Consider the following 17646-nt stretch of genomic DNA (forward strand, 5'->3'; position numbering starts at 1 on the left):
ACCAAGTTTCACAGAGAGAACAGCGTCCACTAAATGTGTTACTATTCAGGGCTACTGGCGGCCTTGGTAAAAAAAAAAAAAAAAAAAAACTGTATTGTTTACATTTTGTATTCTCACTTTGGATTGTACCAAATGTGCCTAATATTGAGATAAATATGGTGACACATAAGAATTGTAGGCCGAATCTGTGTGTGTGAGAAACAGGAAAATGTTTATGTAAGAAAAACAAGTGCTCAAACGGGAGGGCAATTAGTTTGGTAAAGTTTATTCATTAAACATCGGACTTTAAAACACTAAACTGATTCCATCAGGAGTCTACACAGCTACAGTGCACGGTAGTCTGGGTAACTTAAGGGAAGGTTGTAATGTAACCTGTTAAACAGTCCATTCCATTCTATGATGTCCATGTAATTTATTGTTGGGTATATTTTTTATGTCGGGACGACATTTCTTAAGTGAGGGAGAATGTGAGAAATACAGACATTGTTCAAATGAGATTATTAGTTGTGTTACTGTTTTTGTGTATTTGACTGTACAAAGACACCCCACACTTTATTTTGGGTGTATGTTTTAGTTAGATTGTTCATTTCTGAGAGTACTGGTATTTACTGGATGTCACTGAATGCACCATGTGGAAAGGTTCTGAAACGTGTGTCTCTTGAACGTTACTTTACACCCGGACTCTGACCGCAGCAGAAGCACCGTGAGTGTGTGGAGCCAGTTTATATTCTGTGTGGAGTTAAAAGAAAATAAATGTTTGGATAAAAACTACTCCATTCGTCGACTGATGTCTTCAAGCTGCAAGCTGCGGTAAATCCATTTTTTAAATCTCAATCTCAATTATTGCATTAGTGACAAAGTTTTGTCTTTTCACCGTTTTATTACACAAAATGTTCTTATTGGTCTTATTAATAATAAAAAAGTCTCCATTGCATTCAGAGCTAAATAACAGCAAAAAATAAATAAATGTCCAGACACTTAGCACCCCCATTTGAAATATAGGGTCCATCGCAAAACCGTTTCCTAGCACAGTGAAGGTCATCTACATCTGTATTCCTACCAAATTTTGTGCTACTAGGTGCAGCTGTTTCTGTGCTACAGCCGAGCAAAAAGCTCTAGAAGAAAAAATAAGTACCAAAACAATATGGCGTAATAAACTTATGTCATAATAAACACTGTGCACTGTGTCACAGTATACCCACTTCAAAAAACTAGACTACAGCCCTGCATGTCGCCCACCCCATTTCATTCCATGCAACAGTCATTTCAGGTTGGGAAATGACAGCTGTAGCTGTTTTGCGATCGTTGACTAAACTGGGTGAAATCTGATCAGAAGCAACAGTCAAGTTTGAACGCATCATTCTTATGATTCACTTCAAAACTTGTGAAAATTCACTCAGACATGAGATTGACCAGAAATAAACACACTTGAGAACATTTCCGACTGCCGCTTGATTTTTTTTTTACAAGTCCCATCGGGAGTTCTTATAGAGTCTGAAGCAGAATTCTTACTGATCCAATTATCCTCTGAGTGTTTATCCCCAGGAGTCTGATGACAGAGATACTTATCATTCATGTTTTAGTTTTCTAACATGCTATTTTACATTAAAACAAACACCCCACGAGTTTTAAGTGTCTATTGTTCAGTTGTGATTTATAAAAGAAAAAAAGGGGGAGAAATGTAGATTTTTTTTTTAGATTTAAAGCTTTCTGAAATGTGTTGCTTTACAGGAGATCGTTAATTTAGTAAATATCACCACATGTGCAGCTCCGGGCAGCATGACAAACAATTAATGCTGCAGCAGAGCCAGAACAATAAGGCAAATCACAAACACCTGTGTGGAACACAAGCGAGAACAGGTGAGAGTGGGCGGGGCAGTAGCAGAGAGGAATCAACATACGAGACAACTGAACTGATATAAACACTGACAAGCTGTGGAAACAAGTGATAAAACTCAAAAGACAGACTGGATAAACACAAGTAACAGATAGAGAAAAACAAAACATATTGCCCACAAGGGAAAATGAAACTGATCTAATTTTTCCAATTTATTTCCAATTCCCTCTATGGTTTTAAAAACCGCATCATAAGAGAGCTTCACTCTCCACACGGTCTAATCTGAATCTGTAACATGGAGTAAAACGCTTCATTAACATTTCATCACACAAGCGTTAAGCGGCTGTCTCCGACTCTTTGTGTCGCCATCTCAGTCGGTTTCAGAACCTCTGTGGCTTCGCTGTAAAGTGACCTTCTCTACGGCGATGATAACATCGTCAAGCCGAGGAGTCCAGAGTATCAGAGCCGAGTCGAGGGTCAGCAGCTGCAGCCACGAGTGAAGATAAAATGCTCATCTAATTTGCATATTCACAGATCCATAGGATTAGAGTCACTTCTAAGACATTTTATTGCGTAAAGAGATTTTCTTTTATGGAAAAACTCTTTATATTAAATCTTGTTCAGTGAAGGCAGCAGTTGTTTTCAAATCATGAAGTAACTAATCACAAAGTTTTAAAGTTTGCTAGACAGCCGGTGTTGTTAGTCTGTATTTTTCTTCTTTTGCTGTGTGAATCATTCAATTTCTGTCGGCTACAGAAAAAAATATACATTGTTTTTTTTTTTTCTGGCTGCCAGCTCTCTCTGAACTGTTTTTTTCCCAAAATAATAATAATGAGGATCTGGACACATCAGTTCTTCTTATGACACGACCAGGTCTGGGTGTTGCTGCAATTTGCAATGAGACTCTTTAATTATGATCCTGTTCACAGTGTTTGTCCTGTATATTGTCAGGCAGCTTTTAAATCAAACACATTGCACACCAAAATGGTGTCTCCACAAAATCTGTAAAAAAAAAAACTGGGAAAAGAAAAACTAATAAAGATCTATGGCAGGTTTAATAACATGAAGGCCCAGGGGCCACTTCTGGTCCATGGAGGAGCTCAGACTGGCCCATCAATAAGTTCATTTAAATTTAAATTAAATATAACAAATAATAAATCAGTGACCAGGGTTGAACACTATTGATCTTTTCATTATTTTTAGATAATATCATGGTGAAGGGTATTAACAGGGAGAGCAAAAAGGGGCGGAGCATGAGGGGTGTATGGTCTGTGGTGTGTTGAGTTGCTTTCTCCCACTCTTGCCATCATTCCATTGCTGCCAAACATCATCCCACTTTCGCATCTTTTTATTTTCTTCTTACTGTAGAATTTTTGGCACTGGTCAAATGACTGAGATTGAGATTAAGATTGAGATGTTTTTTTCCATGAGACTACCGTGTTTCCTTTAACCGGCCGCTGCAACGCACATCAAATAGGACGGTCATGTTCAGAAAAAACTGTGGTGGGCATTAGTCGCCTAAAGCGCAAATTGCAGACCTAAATTTCTTCTTTGCACTTTAGGGGTTTTACTAATTTCTTTAAACATGGGCAGATTTGCGCTTTCTAAATTTAGAAATGCTAATCACTAATAATTTCACATTCAACTGTCAATTTTGTCTAAAGTAAAGGGAAAGAGCCATCTAAACTCACTATGTTTTGTAGCCACATAATTGATTAAAACTTCGTCATCATTTTCTTGAACATTGGAGCACTACTGTGTCATTTAGTAGAGACTGTTCCCACAATTCTTTGCATGGCAGGAAGCAATTGGAGCATCTTCACTGGGCGACAATCCACCTGCGGTTCTGATCTCCAGAAACACACTCAGCTGTGCAGTTTGTACCTCCTCTCTGAGGGACACCGCGGCAATAAATATTAAATAAATAATTAATAAAAAATAAAGAAACATGAAACATTTTAAATTCACGCTTCTATTTTGAAAAGAACGGAGTTCCTGTTCTTCCTCCTGTAGCCTACCCAGAATGCATTGCTTAAGTTATACAATAAAAAATTTAAAATTACTAATATATCTGCATGTTTTCTTACCAAAGCTCTGCCATAAGCATAAGAAAATGACCAAGAAGCAGCAGAACTAGCAATCCACAACTATTTTTTGCTTTAACGCCATGATTTAAAAGTCTGTTTCGACAAATCACCTCCCCAAACTGCGATGACGCGTGCCAATCTGTGAAAGAAAATGATCTTACCATTAGATGCAGTAAAGTGCTGACTTGTCTCTTACCAGAATATTTTCTGGTAAACTGAAATAATCTTGCGCTTTATAATTAGCTTCTGCTAAGATTTATTGAGCATATGTGTTTTTGAAATTGTGGATCTAAATAAATTGACTAGCACTTTAGAAATTGCGCAACTAAAATCTGAAATAGCACTGCCCACCACTGAGAAAAAATAAGAAGTAGTGTAAACTATTTATCATAACTCCGGTTTTATTTGGCTCATAAACACAATTTTTTAGTGCATAGTTTGAAGTCTACTTTTGACACAAACAGAAACAGAATCTCAGAGAAGGGGCGGGGCAAATCGCTCTAACCGGAAAGATACGAATCTTTCTTGTTAGATCGATTTGAATAGGTCGTGTGACCAGGCTCCAGAGGGTTAATATATCATCGTAATTTTTAAAACCCTCATACCACCCAAAACTAACAGAAACTACATTTTTAATTGTAAACGAAATTCATGTAAACACAGTATTTGCCAGATGTGCAGCCTCAGTCCAACATTAAACAGAGGTGGAGGCCTCCGTTTTCAGTTGTCCCCCTCCTACAGCGCGGCTATTGCCAGTATCACTCCACCCCATGTGATGTGAGTATCAGTCACATGGAGGCAGGGCTTAAAAGCCTGAATGTTGCCTGAAACTCTCAGACTGAAGAAGTCTCTTGGAGGAGAGACGAAACGTTTCATTAGAGAAGAACCCGTCCAGAAGACCTATACAATTTTTTTTTCTTTTTGATTTTTTACCTGGCTTACTGTGATGCATCAGGACAAAGGGGAGAAAGGAAATGTGGTTCTAACCTTTGGCATCGAAGAACTCCTCATCGGAGCTTTCAACTGATTCTTGAGCGATGTTCTGCAGACACCAATGAGTGGCGCTGTGTTTTCGAGCCGAGCCTGTGGAGGAAGAGGAAAGACAAAAAGGAAAAAAAAATGCTTTGAAAGCAGAAATGATGGACAGGGTCGTGTCATTAATCACAGAGCTCACAGGACAGTCAGATCATGAATTTTTAGTTTTAGTTTTTTTCCTTTTCATTCCGTTGTCCTGTTGACAGCTGTGAAGATCTGCGGGGAAAAGCAAGCGTGAAACCCTCAGGTGTGGACCGATGGTTTCAGAATATATTTCCTCTGGAAAACAGTCTCAAATGGGCGTTGAGGTTAAATGGCGTTATTGTCGAAAAGTATCCTAACAGGGAATCCACCCACTGATGCAACTCTGAGCAAAAATATATTAACGTTGATATTGCAAAAGCTTACACAAATATTATCTCACTGAATGCACGCTAAATAAATCTAATGGCCCAATTAAATATATTTTTGTTAAGTTTTAAGGAAAGTGTAATTTTATCATGTCGTCTCATCCTTTTCTCAACGATGCTGCTCTCTCTCGAAGCTGTTATCTTCATTTTCCCATCATCAGCAGCTCTATGTATTTCATGACATCACAGAAGAGACGAATGCTGATCAGTCATAACATCATGACCACTGACAGGTGAATCAAAACAGCACTTATCTTTTGCAGCGACACCTGACAGTGGATTTGACTTATTACAATTCTGTGCTTAGTTTTAATGTGTTGGAAATAAAAAAAGGAGTTAAATTGTAATAGACAAGCTGGGTTGTGCTCTATCTGGTAATTCAGTTGCCAAGTGAGTAAAATCATTGAACTGTGCACAAAGTTACTGGAAGTAATTTTAACTTCACAAACTCAAGGACGAAGGAAATGAGAATTATGGCTACTGCCCTTTTAATGATTTTGCTGGCTGAGATTTTGTTTAACACTCTGGGTGTAATAAGATTCATCACGTTGGGCTCAAGTCTATAATCCATCAAATCAGGATAGATTATTTCGCTTTCAGATGCCAGCCAGATCTGAATTCTTGCCAGAGACCAAACACATTAGAGCGGATTTAAATGATCAAGACTGATGAGCTGTAATTAGTCGAGTCGGCTCATGTTGTGCCAGTAAAGTTTTTTTTTTTTTTTTTTTTTTTTTTTGGTTAACATCATTCTTTCCAGGGCAAACCAAACAACAAGCCCTGTGATTCTTTATGTTTTTGTTTTTTTTTTTTCATTTTGATGAGTAAAACCTGCACATCAGCATCATTATGCTCTGCAGCTGCACCAAGAGATAACAAGACAGGTCGAGATGCTTTTAGCTGAGTGTGCAGAAAGTGCAGCTGAATTATTGATCAGCGTAAAACTTCTTTATTACTTGTGTTTATATTTTCATAATCTCATTCAAAGTTTTCTTTAAATGCAATAAAAATGTCTCTGGGATAAACTCCAGGTAAACTGAGGCTTCCTCCTCCTAATGATGCTGCTTCATTGTTCATTTAAACCAAAAGTCTCGCTTTCTGCTCAGGAGGAAAGACCTTGAAACTGCTTTAGAAACACTTTCGTTCACACAGGATGTCTGATGATGTCATATTCTTAGATTTTCCATTTCCGTCGTTAACTTTGCAGCAATCACCTCTTTATTTCCTCTGGCAGTGAGGACTATTGAAACTAACAGCTGCACTGCGATGCTGTGAAGCAACCTTCATTTATACAGAGGACTTGATGCGGATAAATGACTCACTAGCCTTGCTTATATGACAAAGAGACTCACATACTGCCTGAACATTAATAACCCACAAGCCCAGGAAGTTGCATAAATACTCTTTATAAACGTTGGCTTTGCAGAAGCTCTGGACATCAGTTGATCGTTCTTTGGAGACTCCAGGAACGCTGAATCACTGCCCAGTTTTTCACCTTGTCATCTGGGCCTGTGCTGGAAGAGCAGTGAGGAAGCTCAGGCACTGACTGAGTTTGAAAGAACATTTATTATATATTAGCATTTAGAGCATCAGCAGCAGCCAAAGCAGCTTTTACTGCATCTTCTGAAGCCATTCTCCTTCTATTCCATCCCCGAGTGCTACTGTACATCTCTGAAAATTACACCACCTGTCGCATCGAGCTAAAAATATACACGTCAAAACAGCTCGACAGGTTTCCTACTCAGAGAAATTATTATGGCAGCATCAGGATAAGTGTTTTGTTTTTAGTGCAAAAACAGATCTTTTTTTTTTACAAACTAAAACAAGAAATAGAACCAAACAGAAACTATAAAACAATTTATTTAGCAGCAGGTAACAAACACACTTTACCCTGTTTTAGGTTGTCATGACACTCTGGATTTTTGTGTTTTTAGTATTTTTTTAAATCCAGATACTCCTCAGCTTTCAGTAAATTTCAATTTTCTTCTTTTTTTTTCTCTTGGGCACTGATAATTTCTTCCTTCAGTTATCCTCAGCCTCTACTCACCTGTTTAACATCTGCTAATTAGCCCCAGCTGCCTTCACTCAGTAATCACCTCTCCCACTCATGGCTTCTATCAGTCTTTTTCCTGGACTGGTTTGTTTCTAGTTCTCCTGCACCTTTTTGTTTGTTTTACGGATTTTCTCCCCCTCTGGTTAATGTTTATATATGTACGCTGACACATCAGCCTTTTTCTTTGGAGGTTTTTTTTTGTTCATGATAATTCCTGCATTATGGATCAAAGATAAGGAAAATAAGATAAAAAGTAGTGCGCACAAGTCCAATACTAAAAAGAAGAAAGAGTAAACGGGTGCTCGGTTCTGAGGAATCCCAAAAATGGGATAACCAGCACTCCAAAACTACCAACGTGTTTTAATAATATTTTCCCAATCTTTTTTTCAAATTTAGTAGTATTCAGTGTAGGGTTTTGTGTTTGTTACATTTCTTTTTTCTTTTTTTATCTCAGTGTTTGCCTGTCACTGTGTCCTTCACAGCTGTTCTCAATCATCCCCTCGTTACCTCACCTTTATATTCTGCATCCTGTTTTCACTGCACTGCTGTTGTATTGTGAGTCTTATACCAATTTAGGTTTTGGTTTATGTGCGTTTCTGTGGTTTTTGAAGTGGTTTGGACTGCAAGTCTATTTTTGCAGTCCTGTGTGTGGTTTTGTTTTTGTAAATCCTTATTTTTTGATACTTTCCACACAAAAAATACAGAGATGAGGGAAATCTCTCAGGCTGCAGTAGGCCTAAAATTCTACTTTCCCATCAGCTTGATGGTTACACCATGCACCAATTTTTACATATATTTAAAATTTAAGTAACTGACTTCAAACAGTGGTACATAATGAGCTGTTTTTTCCCTGAACTGTTGATTTGATCAGGTTTAAACGACCACTGATAGACTGTCTTATAATAGATAACAGAACAGTTAAAATCTGTAAAGGATTTTAAGCTTTATGGCAATTTTTTAAAATATTTATTTTGAGTAAATTTTTTTCTGCCAAACTTCGTTTGCAAATATTTACACTCTGCAACAAGTCGATTTTAAATGGAGATGATAAAAAAGCAGAAAATGTGATTTTTTTTTTAACCTGACAGTTATTTTTGTTGTTTGGTTTCTTTTTATTTCAACATTTTTTTTATCAAAACAGGACAATGCTCCTAATATTAGCAAACACACACAATTCAAGGTTGTTGAGGGAGAAAAATGTTATTATGCTACGGTAATCCTAAATGAAATGTTTCTATAAAAAATGTTTGAGGACTAAAAATATCAGTTTTCATGGCCAAAGAGCTAACTTTAAAACTTGTGTCCTTCCGAACTAAAATAGCAGAATGGTTGAATGAATGAGAGAATGATGTGAACAGTATAAAAGGCTGTTATCCTTGAGAAAATATAACAGATTTGGTTCTATTTTAGAGCTGAGGTTTAACAGAGTATCATGTTAGAAAGGAAAAACACACTGTTTACACAATGGCTGTATATAAGAAATGTAGGTAGCCATAGCAACATAACTGCGCAGTACATTTAGAGTAAACCTAGATGACAGAAATAAGGAATAATTGTGCATAAATGTGTTTTTCATTTTTTTATAGACGCGGTGAATATCTGTTTTTATTTTTGATGTACATGACATTCACACACATTTATTCTCTGAAAGGCCACCTTCACAGCAGGACAGTTGTTGTTTTAAACTCTGTATTTAATTCTGTGTTGGGCATAAAGGCACTTGTGCAATCACAGACTTGGGTCGATCCATTATTTATGAGGAGGAAAAAGTACAACAAATGCTGTGTACATTACACAAATGGATTCGGTGAGGCAAAAGGAAAACAGCTGCGACAGCCCAGTGCTTTACTCTCCAGGGGACAAAAGAACTGCAGATATTTTCAGCCTTCAAATCTCAAATTTCTGAAAGCTCCTAATACGAACGCCAAAATGGTTTAGCTTCTAATTCATATTGGCTACAAACAATACATCTAAATCTAATAGGTTTGGTGACAACTCAAATAACAGTAACTGGATCTAAGGCTCCGTGTGTTTTTAAAGCAATTGTTGGGACCTTTTGAGGTGGGGTTTGGGGGAAAGGTGGCAATAAAAGGGGAGACGTGTGAATTCAGGGCTGAGAGGAATTAACTGGTGAAAAGTGGCAGCTGTTTTTATTCCGTCTTCAAGGAGACATGTCAAGCTTTTAAATCTTTCTTTTTCACACTTAAATAATTCAGTTTGGGTCTATATAAAGTGGAACCGCAATGCTTTGGTCTGAATTCCTCCTTATTGTAACTCCACAAGCCTCCTCTTTCTCAGCATAGGAAGACTTGTCCATCCAGTCTTACATGTTGGAGCCAGAGGCTACGTTCACACTGCAGGTCTTAATGCTCTATTCGGATTTTTTGTAAAAATCCAATCTTTTAGCATGAACGTTCACATTACATTTCAAATGCGACCTCCATCAGACTCCTGTGTGAACGCTCCACAGCACTGATGTGACACGCATGCGCAGTAAAAGATGATCAAAAGTAAAAAGACAAAGCAAATGGACTTCTGTTTTGGAGCTGTAAACACATGGAGCTACAGATTTAAACAGCGACTTGAGGTTAGTGTTTTATCGATCTTTCACCCCCACCTCTCTGATGAAACAGTCAGATGGAATGTGACATGAGCGTTCACACTGCAGTCACTTTGAAAACATCCGATATACACTCACCGGCCACTTTATTAGGTACACCACGCTAGTAARGGTTTTGTGGTCATAAAGGGATGGACATGGTCAGCAACAATACTCAGGTAGGTTGTGGCGTTGCAACGATGCTCAATTGGTACCAAGGGGCCCAAAGAGTGCCAAGAAAAGATTCCCCACACCATGACACCACCACCACCAGCCTGAACCGTTGATACAAGGCAGGATGGATCCATGCTTTCATGTTGTTGACGCCAAATTCTGACCCTACCATCCGAATGTCGCAGCAGAAATCGAGACTCATCCGACCAGGCAACGTTTTTCCAATCTTCTCTTGTCCAATTTCGATGAGCTTGTGCAAATTGTAGCCTCAGTTTCCTGTTCTTAGCTGAAAGGAGTGGCACCCYGTGTGGTCTTCTGCTGCTGAAGCCCATCTGCCTCAAAGTTCGACGTACTGTGCGTTCAGAGATGCTCTTCTGCCTACGTTGGTTGTAACGGGTGGTTATTTGAGTCACTGTTGCCTTTCTATCAGCTCGAACCAGTCTGCCCATTCTCCTCTGACCTCTGGCATCAACAAGGCATTTCCGCCCACAGGACTGCCGCTCACTGGATGTTTTTTCTTTTTCGGACCATTCTCTGTAAACCCTAGAGATGGTTGTGCGTGAAAATCCCAGTAGATCAGCAGTTTCTGAAATACTCAGACCAGCCCTTCTGGCACCAACAACCATGCCACGTTCAAAGGCACTCAAATCACCTTTCTTCCCCATACTGATGCTCGCTTTGAACTGCAGGAGATTGTCTTGACCATGTCTACATGCCTAAATGCACTGAGTTGCCGCCATGTGATTGGCTGATTAGAAATTAAGTGTTAACGAGCAGTTGGACAGGTGTACCTAATAAAGTGGCCGGTGAGTGTATATCTGCTTTAGAACCATATACTGAAACGGCCTGGGTCGGATTTGAAAAAAATCTGATTTGTCGTGTTCAGACTGTCATAAAAAAATCTGATTTGGGTCGCATTTGCCTGCAGTGTGAATGTAGCCAGAGTCTGACCCAGAGAGAGAGAGGAGAATGAAGACGACAAATTGATAAGTCCAGACCTTTATTTGGCCGTTCTGTTTCAAATTCTGTGATGTAATGGTCCAGAAAACATCATAGAAAATAGAGAAAATTGAATGGGTTGAAAAATGTTCCAATATAAAGATACTTGCAGCACCAGAAGAGACTAAATTCACCTTTTCTGAACTTCTAAAGACTCAAAGAACATAACAAAATGTATTTAACGGCTAAAAAAGTGGATTTTACATGATATGTCCTCTTTAATGTATGTCATCACTTCACCAAAAAGATATACATATATATAAATCTTCTGTTAAATGTTTTTCAAACTATACCGATTTTATATTTTTTTCTACTAAGATTTACTTCCACTCATGACTGACATTATAAATTGCAAAAGTAAAACAGATTAATAAAAGAGAACATGACAACTGTGAGAGGAAAAATAATCCCCCTAGAGGATTCATTTTATGCCACATCAAGCCACTTTAATCCTTATTTAAGTTTCACCTTCCATCATGTCTCTCCAGTGTGTCCTCGGTCTTCCCCGAGGTCTCTTTCAAGTTGGAGATGCCCGGAAAACCTCCCCAAGGAGGGGTCCCGGAAGCTTCTTTACCTGTTGTATGAACCACCTCAACTGCCTCCTCTCGATGTGGAGGAGCAGCGTCTTTACTAAGTCCCTCCAGGATAACTGAACGTCTCACCCCATCTGTAAGGGGAAGCCAACATTCGCTTGTTTTGGTCACTAAAGTTCATGGCCACAGGTGAGGGTAGGAACGTAGACTGACAGGTAAACAAAAAGCTTTGCAGCTTAACTCCGTCTTCACCACAAACCATTTGTAGGTTGAAGCAGGTTTGATTGACATTATTGTAAACGGACGGATGTAACTCGATTTCTAGCTCTGAGGTGCTCGCCTTCAGTGGTGACTGGAGTTATGTCAGATGTAAACAGAACCCAGAGCAGAGCTATGAACATCTGGCTCACAACCACTACATTTTCTACTTGACCGTGTGAGTATTTGACATCCTGAGGAGATATATGGATGTGCACAGGCGTTTCTGTGGGTCACAGTGCTGAGAGCTCCCAGGGGCGCAGAATGAATATCTCGCATGAGGAGCCGCTGACTGGATGCACAACAACCCCGGCAACAAATAAAGAAGCTACTTTAGAAAATAAAAACACAGCAGCTGCCCGACAAAAATGCTTCCTTATAATCGGGATTTGACTTGTTAAGTGCAGTGGATGCCCTGTTAGTCACAAGTGCCTGAAAGTGTTCAACTAGTTCATATTCATCACTATCTAATCCAGACACCAATCAGCTTCATTGCCTGTGCATCAAATGCTATTTAATTTACTCCTGAAGCCATGCACGCTGAATGTCTTAAAGGGTCTGCCTAAGTCAAAGTGCTTGGGTGGCTAAAGCTTCACAAAGGCCTGCCTATCACCAAGCAATGTGCTCCTGGCTGAGTAATGAAATTTATTTCCGTTGCTCCCTGCAGGGAATTTACTACACCCTCAACATATTCACCGAGCGAATGCGTGATAGATCTGCAGTTTACGATGAAAATCTGAGCATCATTCTGGTGTTTGTGAACCACAGAGATTGCCGGTTAGTGGCAGGTCATAACAAGATGTCCTTCATCGTCACATCACCAGCAGGTTGGCAGGCTGAGTCAGGCTGCTGGAACTGCAGACAGGAGAGTTCATTCTGTGTGTGCAGATTCTTAGTCTGTATAAGCGTAAAGGCTGATTTATACTTCGTCACACGTCTCACTCACGCTGAGTGCTGCATTACTTCCGACTGTTGTCCCCCAGCGACACCCGTTGTGTGCATTGCCCCCAGTCAGAACTCTGTTCTGTGGAGCAGCGTGTACGTCATGTTGCTGAAAATGATCCGCTCCCACAATCCTTTTGTTAAATTTCTAAGACGCACAGCTTTGACGATGGACACTTGAGCGTAAAAAGTTCATGCCTTTTTTTCCATCTTCCTCTTTAACATGGAAAAAAGGTTTTACTCCTCTAACTTCGAACACTAACTTCTTTATTTTAACAGATAAAGCTGTGAACTGATGAACACCTTTTTCCACAATGTGTCATGATTCTTGTTTTATGGTTCTTTTTTATGAGTATTTTTCAGATTGTTTCATTGTTCAGTACTCTTGTCTTATTTTCTCATTTCCTGTTAATTATCTCTGTTTCCTGAGCCATGTCGTCCTCAGTCAGCTTCTTAGTGTTTTTCCAACCTGCCACTCTCACCTGTCCATAGTTCGTGATCACACACGCACTTCCACTGCCCAATCCTCCTCAGTTGTATTTAACTCTTGTCTCCATTGCCCCAGTGGATCATTGCCTTATCATGCACCAAGCCTTGTTCTTGTCATTTTTATTTCGTAGTATTTTGCTGCCACGTCAGTTTGTGCTTTTGTTATTTAATAAACACGTTTTTGTTTTATTTCATCTTCAAGCCATCGTGTCTGTCTGCATTTTGGGTTCATACCACCTTTCCTGACACAATGTGGAGTGACAGCAGATCTTGAGAAACGTAATATGCCATGGGCTCACACACTCACTTGATAGTGGCCGTGGGAAGGCAGAGGGAGAAATTCTATTAATTTATCCACTGTTGCGTCTTCATATAATTTATACTCGATTAGAAACACGCATCCAAAATGACGTAAACACTGATCTGCTGTCTCACTTTGTACAAACCAAGCTTAAGGCTTAATGGTGCAGCCACATTGCACTCCAAAGTGGTGTTTGATATTTTAAAAGGACCCTCTTACAAATGAACCTTCTGTAATTGGTGCAGTTAAAAAATGAACTGAAAGGAATTATGGCATTAATCAATATAATTATTCTCCACCATCTTTCTTGTCAGAGTTTTAAACACAAGATCATGTCATACTGAGAACGGAGGACTAAAACTCGTAGAACACATAGTATGTTTAATCTCTTGATTTTGTGTTGTTAAGGTCTCTCAGCTACGACCACTTCAAACTTTAGCTCAACAACTGTAAAACTGAACAAGTTGTCACCATGTTTGAGTCAATTAGCTGAAAGACAAGCTCAACTAGGAGCAGAAACTTATCATTTTAAAAAGAAACTGTTTATGTCGGCTTAAAATACAGACTAAGTGCAGAATTGCACATTTTGGTTTGTTCAAACAGGTACTTTTAAATCTCATTAAATAATAAAACAAAACGCACTACTGACGGGCTGGACTGACATCCTTGGAAATCTATGTGAATCAGTGTGAAAGGATTTTCTGCACACCGTGTGCACCTCCTGCTCAGGCCTTATATTGCCAAACATTTCCAAACCATTTATATTGCAGGCGGTTTGAATGTTTAATTCTTCTGTTGGGGATATGCAGACAGAATTTGGTCTCACTGAGAAATACGTTGATCCATTTATTAAAAACGGTCTGAAATCCCAGATAACTGGTGCAAGAGTCAAGTGTTTTGTTTACCTGCTGTACTGCAGTTTATCAAAGCTGTTCTAAAAAAAACGTTCTGTCCTGTGAGACGTCATTTCCAATTATCAGAACCCATCACAGAAATGTTAATCAAGGATTAACCAAGTGTATGTGAGCGTGGTACACCAATGTCCTGCTTGCAAACCAGATTTCAGGATCTATCATTACCTACGCATTTAATATTCCATTTCTGAGTTCAAACAAAATCCTAAACCGAAAGCAGCCTTGCAACTGTTGCTCTCATCAAATTGCTTTTGTCTGCAAAATCAAAGCAGGAGAAACCCAGCTTGTCTTTTGAAAGAAAACAAACTTATGGGAAGTAATGAGGGGGGAAGAAGCCTAGCTCATCGATGATTCGTGTTCAAAGGAAACCTGTGTCCAAATATCTAAAAGGCTTTACTTCAGAGCAGAAACATGGAAACATGAGGCTCCTCGCGATTCATCTCATCCCTCTTTCATCTCCTTCTTTCCATTATCCACTTGCAGCGGCGTTTACATAGAAGCCCGATTTGCGCTGACAGCATTTATGGCTGAAGCAGCTTCGTCTCAGCCAAACCACTGCACACACAGTCACACACACATCTTTCACTGCCATACAGACCTTACTCTCTAGATCCATCAAACGATCATATTATTAGCAAAGATATTTTTCTCCCAATATACTGTCTGAAAATCTTATTTTGCTAGTTAAATTATTCAACTCAAATAGTGGCAACAAATCACCTTGGTTATCAGCAAATGCAGCACTTTGTGTTTTTTTAAGCAACATGGACTAGGACTAAGTGCATGTCATAACAAATTATTGTATTAAAAATGATGCATTTTTGGAAAGATAACATCGATAACAGATTGGGGGAAAAAAAGTTCTCACCGCTGAGATGAACAGTTGTTGAGATATTCACATGTGAAGTAACAGGAAGTGATGTCAAAGGGGAATGTCTGCATGTGAACAGAGCATTTGGACAACAGCCAACAACACACTAGAGAATTGATTATTTTAGTCACTGTCAGAAAAATGAACAGTCAGAGTTCAAATAATATTGTTTCAATTAGCAAAGACCAGGAAGTCTCTTTTTTTAGAGTTCCCCTTTGATGTCACTTCCTGTTTCACTTCGGCTGAGCCAAATCCAAAAGAAGATATGCCAGTTATCTGACAAAATGAGTGAAATCCTGTATATTATGCCAAGTTTCTTAAATATAAAGGTGTTTTCTTTGACTTTTTTTTTACTTGAAGGAAAAGTATGTCACAGGCACTTTAATGTTGTAGCAGTAAAATCCTCCAAAAACAAACTTCAACATTAGAAATTTGGAAACGCAGTGTGTGTTGAAATCTGGGAAGGCAAAAAGTTTGATTCCCAAAGTAACACAAGTAGCGTAATCATTGTAGTTCTGATGTTTAACGTTATTGTTCTGGGCATTTTTACATGAAGAGTAATTTGTTTAATGTAATATTCCACTTGTCGTGCAGCTCCTTATTTGACAGGATATACCATCTGACATGATGCAAAACCAGTTAAGCTGAGAAGAAATGAAGAAAAGCATCCTTGGATTTTAAAGGAGCTCTGCTATGGTATTTATGCTCAAAGCAGCGAAAACCTGCCGAGCTGCATCTTTTACGTCTCAATTGACTCTTTGCCAAAAGAGGCTCTTTGCTTTGCTTTAACGGTTTTTATCTGGCACTAAAGCGGATGTTCAGCTATGTTAGCTTAGCTCTGTTCGTGGTAAAGAGGGAAGCAGATGCTGCATTCAGGAGGCATTTACATTTTGCATTTTTTGTTCTAAAAGGTCAAATTACAGTACTGCCCAAAAGTAGTTTTTATCAATGGTTCTGCAGGCTTTCTGGAGGTCCTTTGCTTTTTCACTCATTAACTCGTCTTTGGGAAATAAGCAGCGGGCAACTCGTGAATTTCCTTCGAGATAATAAAGTCTCGTGTAGTATTATCTTATCTTAAGAAAAATGATCCTGTGTAGCTGCATTATCCCTTGAATTTAAGTGCCTGAATGATTCGTAGGTCGGAGTTGCGTAACTTTACAAACAAAAAAAAAACGTTCCTTTGAAAAAGATCAGGAGGTGGACCTGAAATGAGAAAAGTTAAACAGAACTGAAATGGAACAATGTTTCAATTCAAAATCCAGCTGTGCTAGAGGAAAGTATTTTTGTAGATATGTCTGTTTTTAGATTAAAACCAAAATCAACTCCACAGAATAAAATGAGCTCCAATTATAAACAGAAAATCTTACACTATGACTCAGACTACTCAATTAAACTAACTACATCATTTCTTGTTCTATATTATCTTCTATTTAATGACCATGCCCAAAGACCATGCCTTTAAAGGGAAAGTCTTTGTCTAGGCTATGCTAAAGGCTAACCTAACAAGGGTCATTTTAAAGTTATTTTAAGGCTTATTAAAAAGTCGTTATGAAATTGATATTCTTGTTGTCCTTAAGAATATCAATTTCATAACGACTTATAATACGTTATCTTACAAATTTAAGAAAATTATAGAAAATAATTGGGAGATCATAAAAGCAGATTCTGCATTAGCTCCTCTCCACCAACTCACGCCTAAATGTATTTATAGGAGGGCACCAAACTTAAGAGACAAACTGGTACACAGTCATTTAACTGTGGTTAATAATACATCGTGGCTCCCTAAACCGGTTGGCTGCTTCAAATGTCTTAAATGTAATCATTGCAAGGAGGTAAAACAATGTAAGACTTTTACCACACATGAAGGGGGAAAGGAATATGACATTCGCCAATTCATTAATTGCAATTCGTGTTTCGTTGTTTATCTGTTACAATGTACATGTGGCGTGTTTTACATAGGTCAGACCAAAAGACGACTGAAGGATCGCCTTTGGGACCATAAAAACGCAATTAAAAGAAACAACACGGATTATGCTATGGCAAAACATTTTGGTAAAACTTCACCTGGAACGGTTCACATTTTAAGCATTACAGGCATTGGCTGTGTCCAAAACGGCAGGACGGGTCCTCCGAAGGTCGAATTT

The 17646-nt window shown here is 38.7% G+C and overlaps 1 protein-coding gene across 2 annotated transcripts in view; it reads right to left on the reverse strand.

Annotated features, from left to right (window-relative positions):
- The window catches only part of LOC106527864 (membrane-associated phosphatidylinositol transfer protein 3), an 88817-nt gene that overhangs the window by 68422 nt on the left and 2749 nt on the right, over nucleotides 1–17646 (reverse strand). For both annotated transcript variants that reach the window (XM_014022877.1, XM_014022876.1), the window contains exon 2: nucleotides 4912–5007. In XM_014022877.1, the coding sequence (XP_013878331.1) occupies nucleotides 4912–5007 (96 nt within the window). The remainder of the gene's footprint in view (nucleotides 1–4911; nucleotides 5008–17646) is intronic.

Source organism: Austrofundulus limnaeus, unplaced genomic scaffold (genome assembly GCF_001266775.1).
Source record: "Austrofundulus limnaeus strain Quisiro unplaced genomic scaffold, Austrofundulus_limnaeus-1.0 Scaffold345, whole genome shotgun sequence".
NCBI classification, from domain to species: Eukaryota; Metazoa; Chordata; class Actinopteri; order Cyprinodontiformes; family Rivulidae; genus Austrofundulus; species Austrofundulus limnaeus.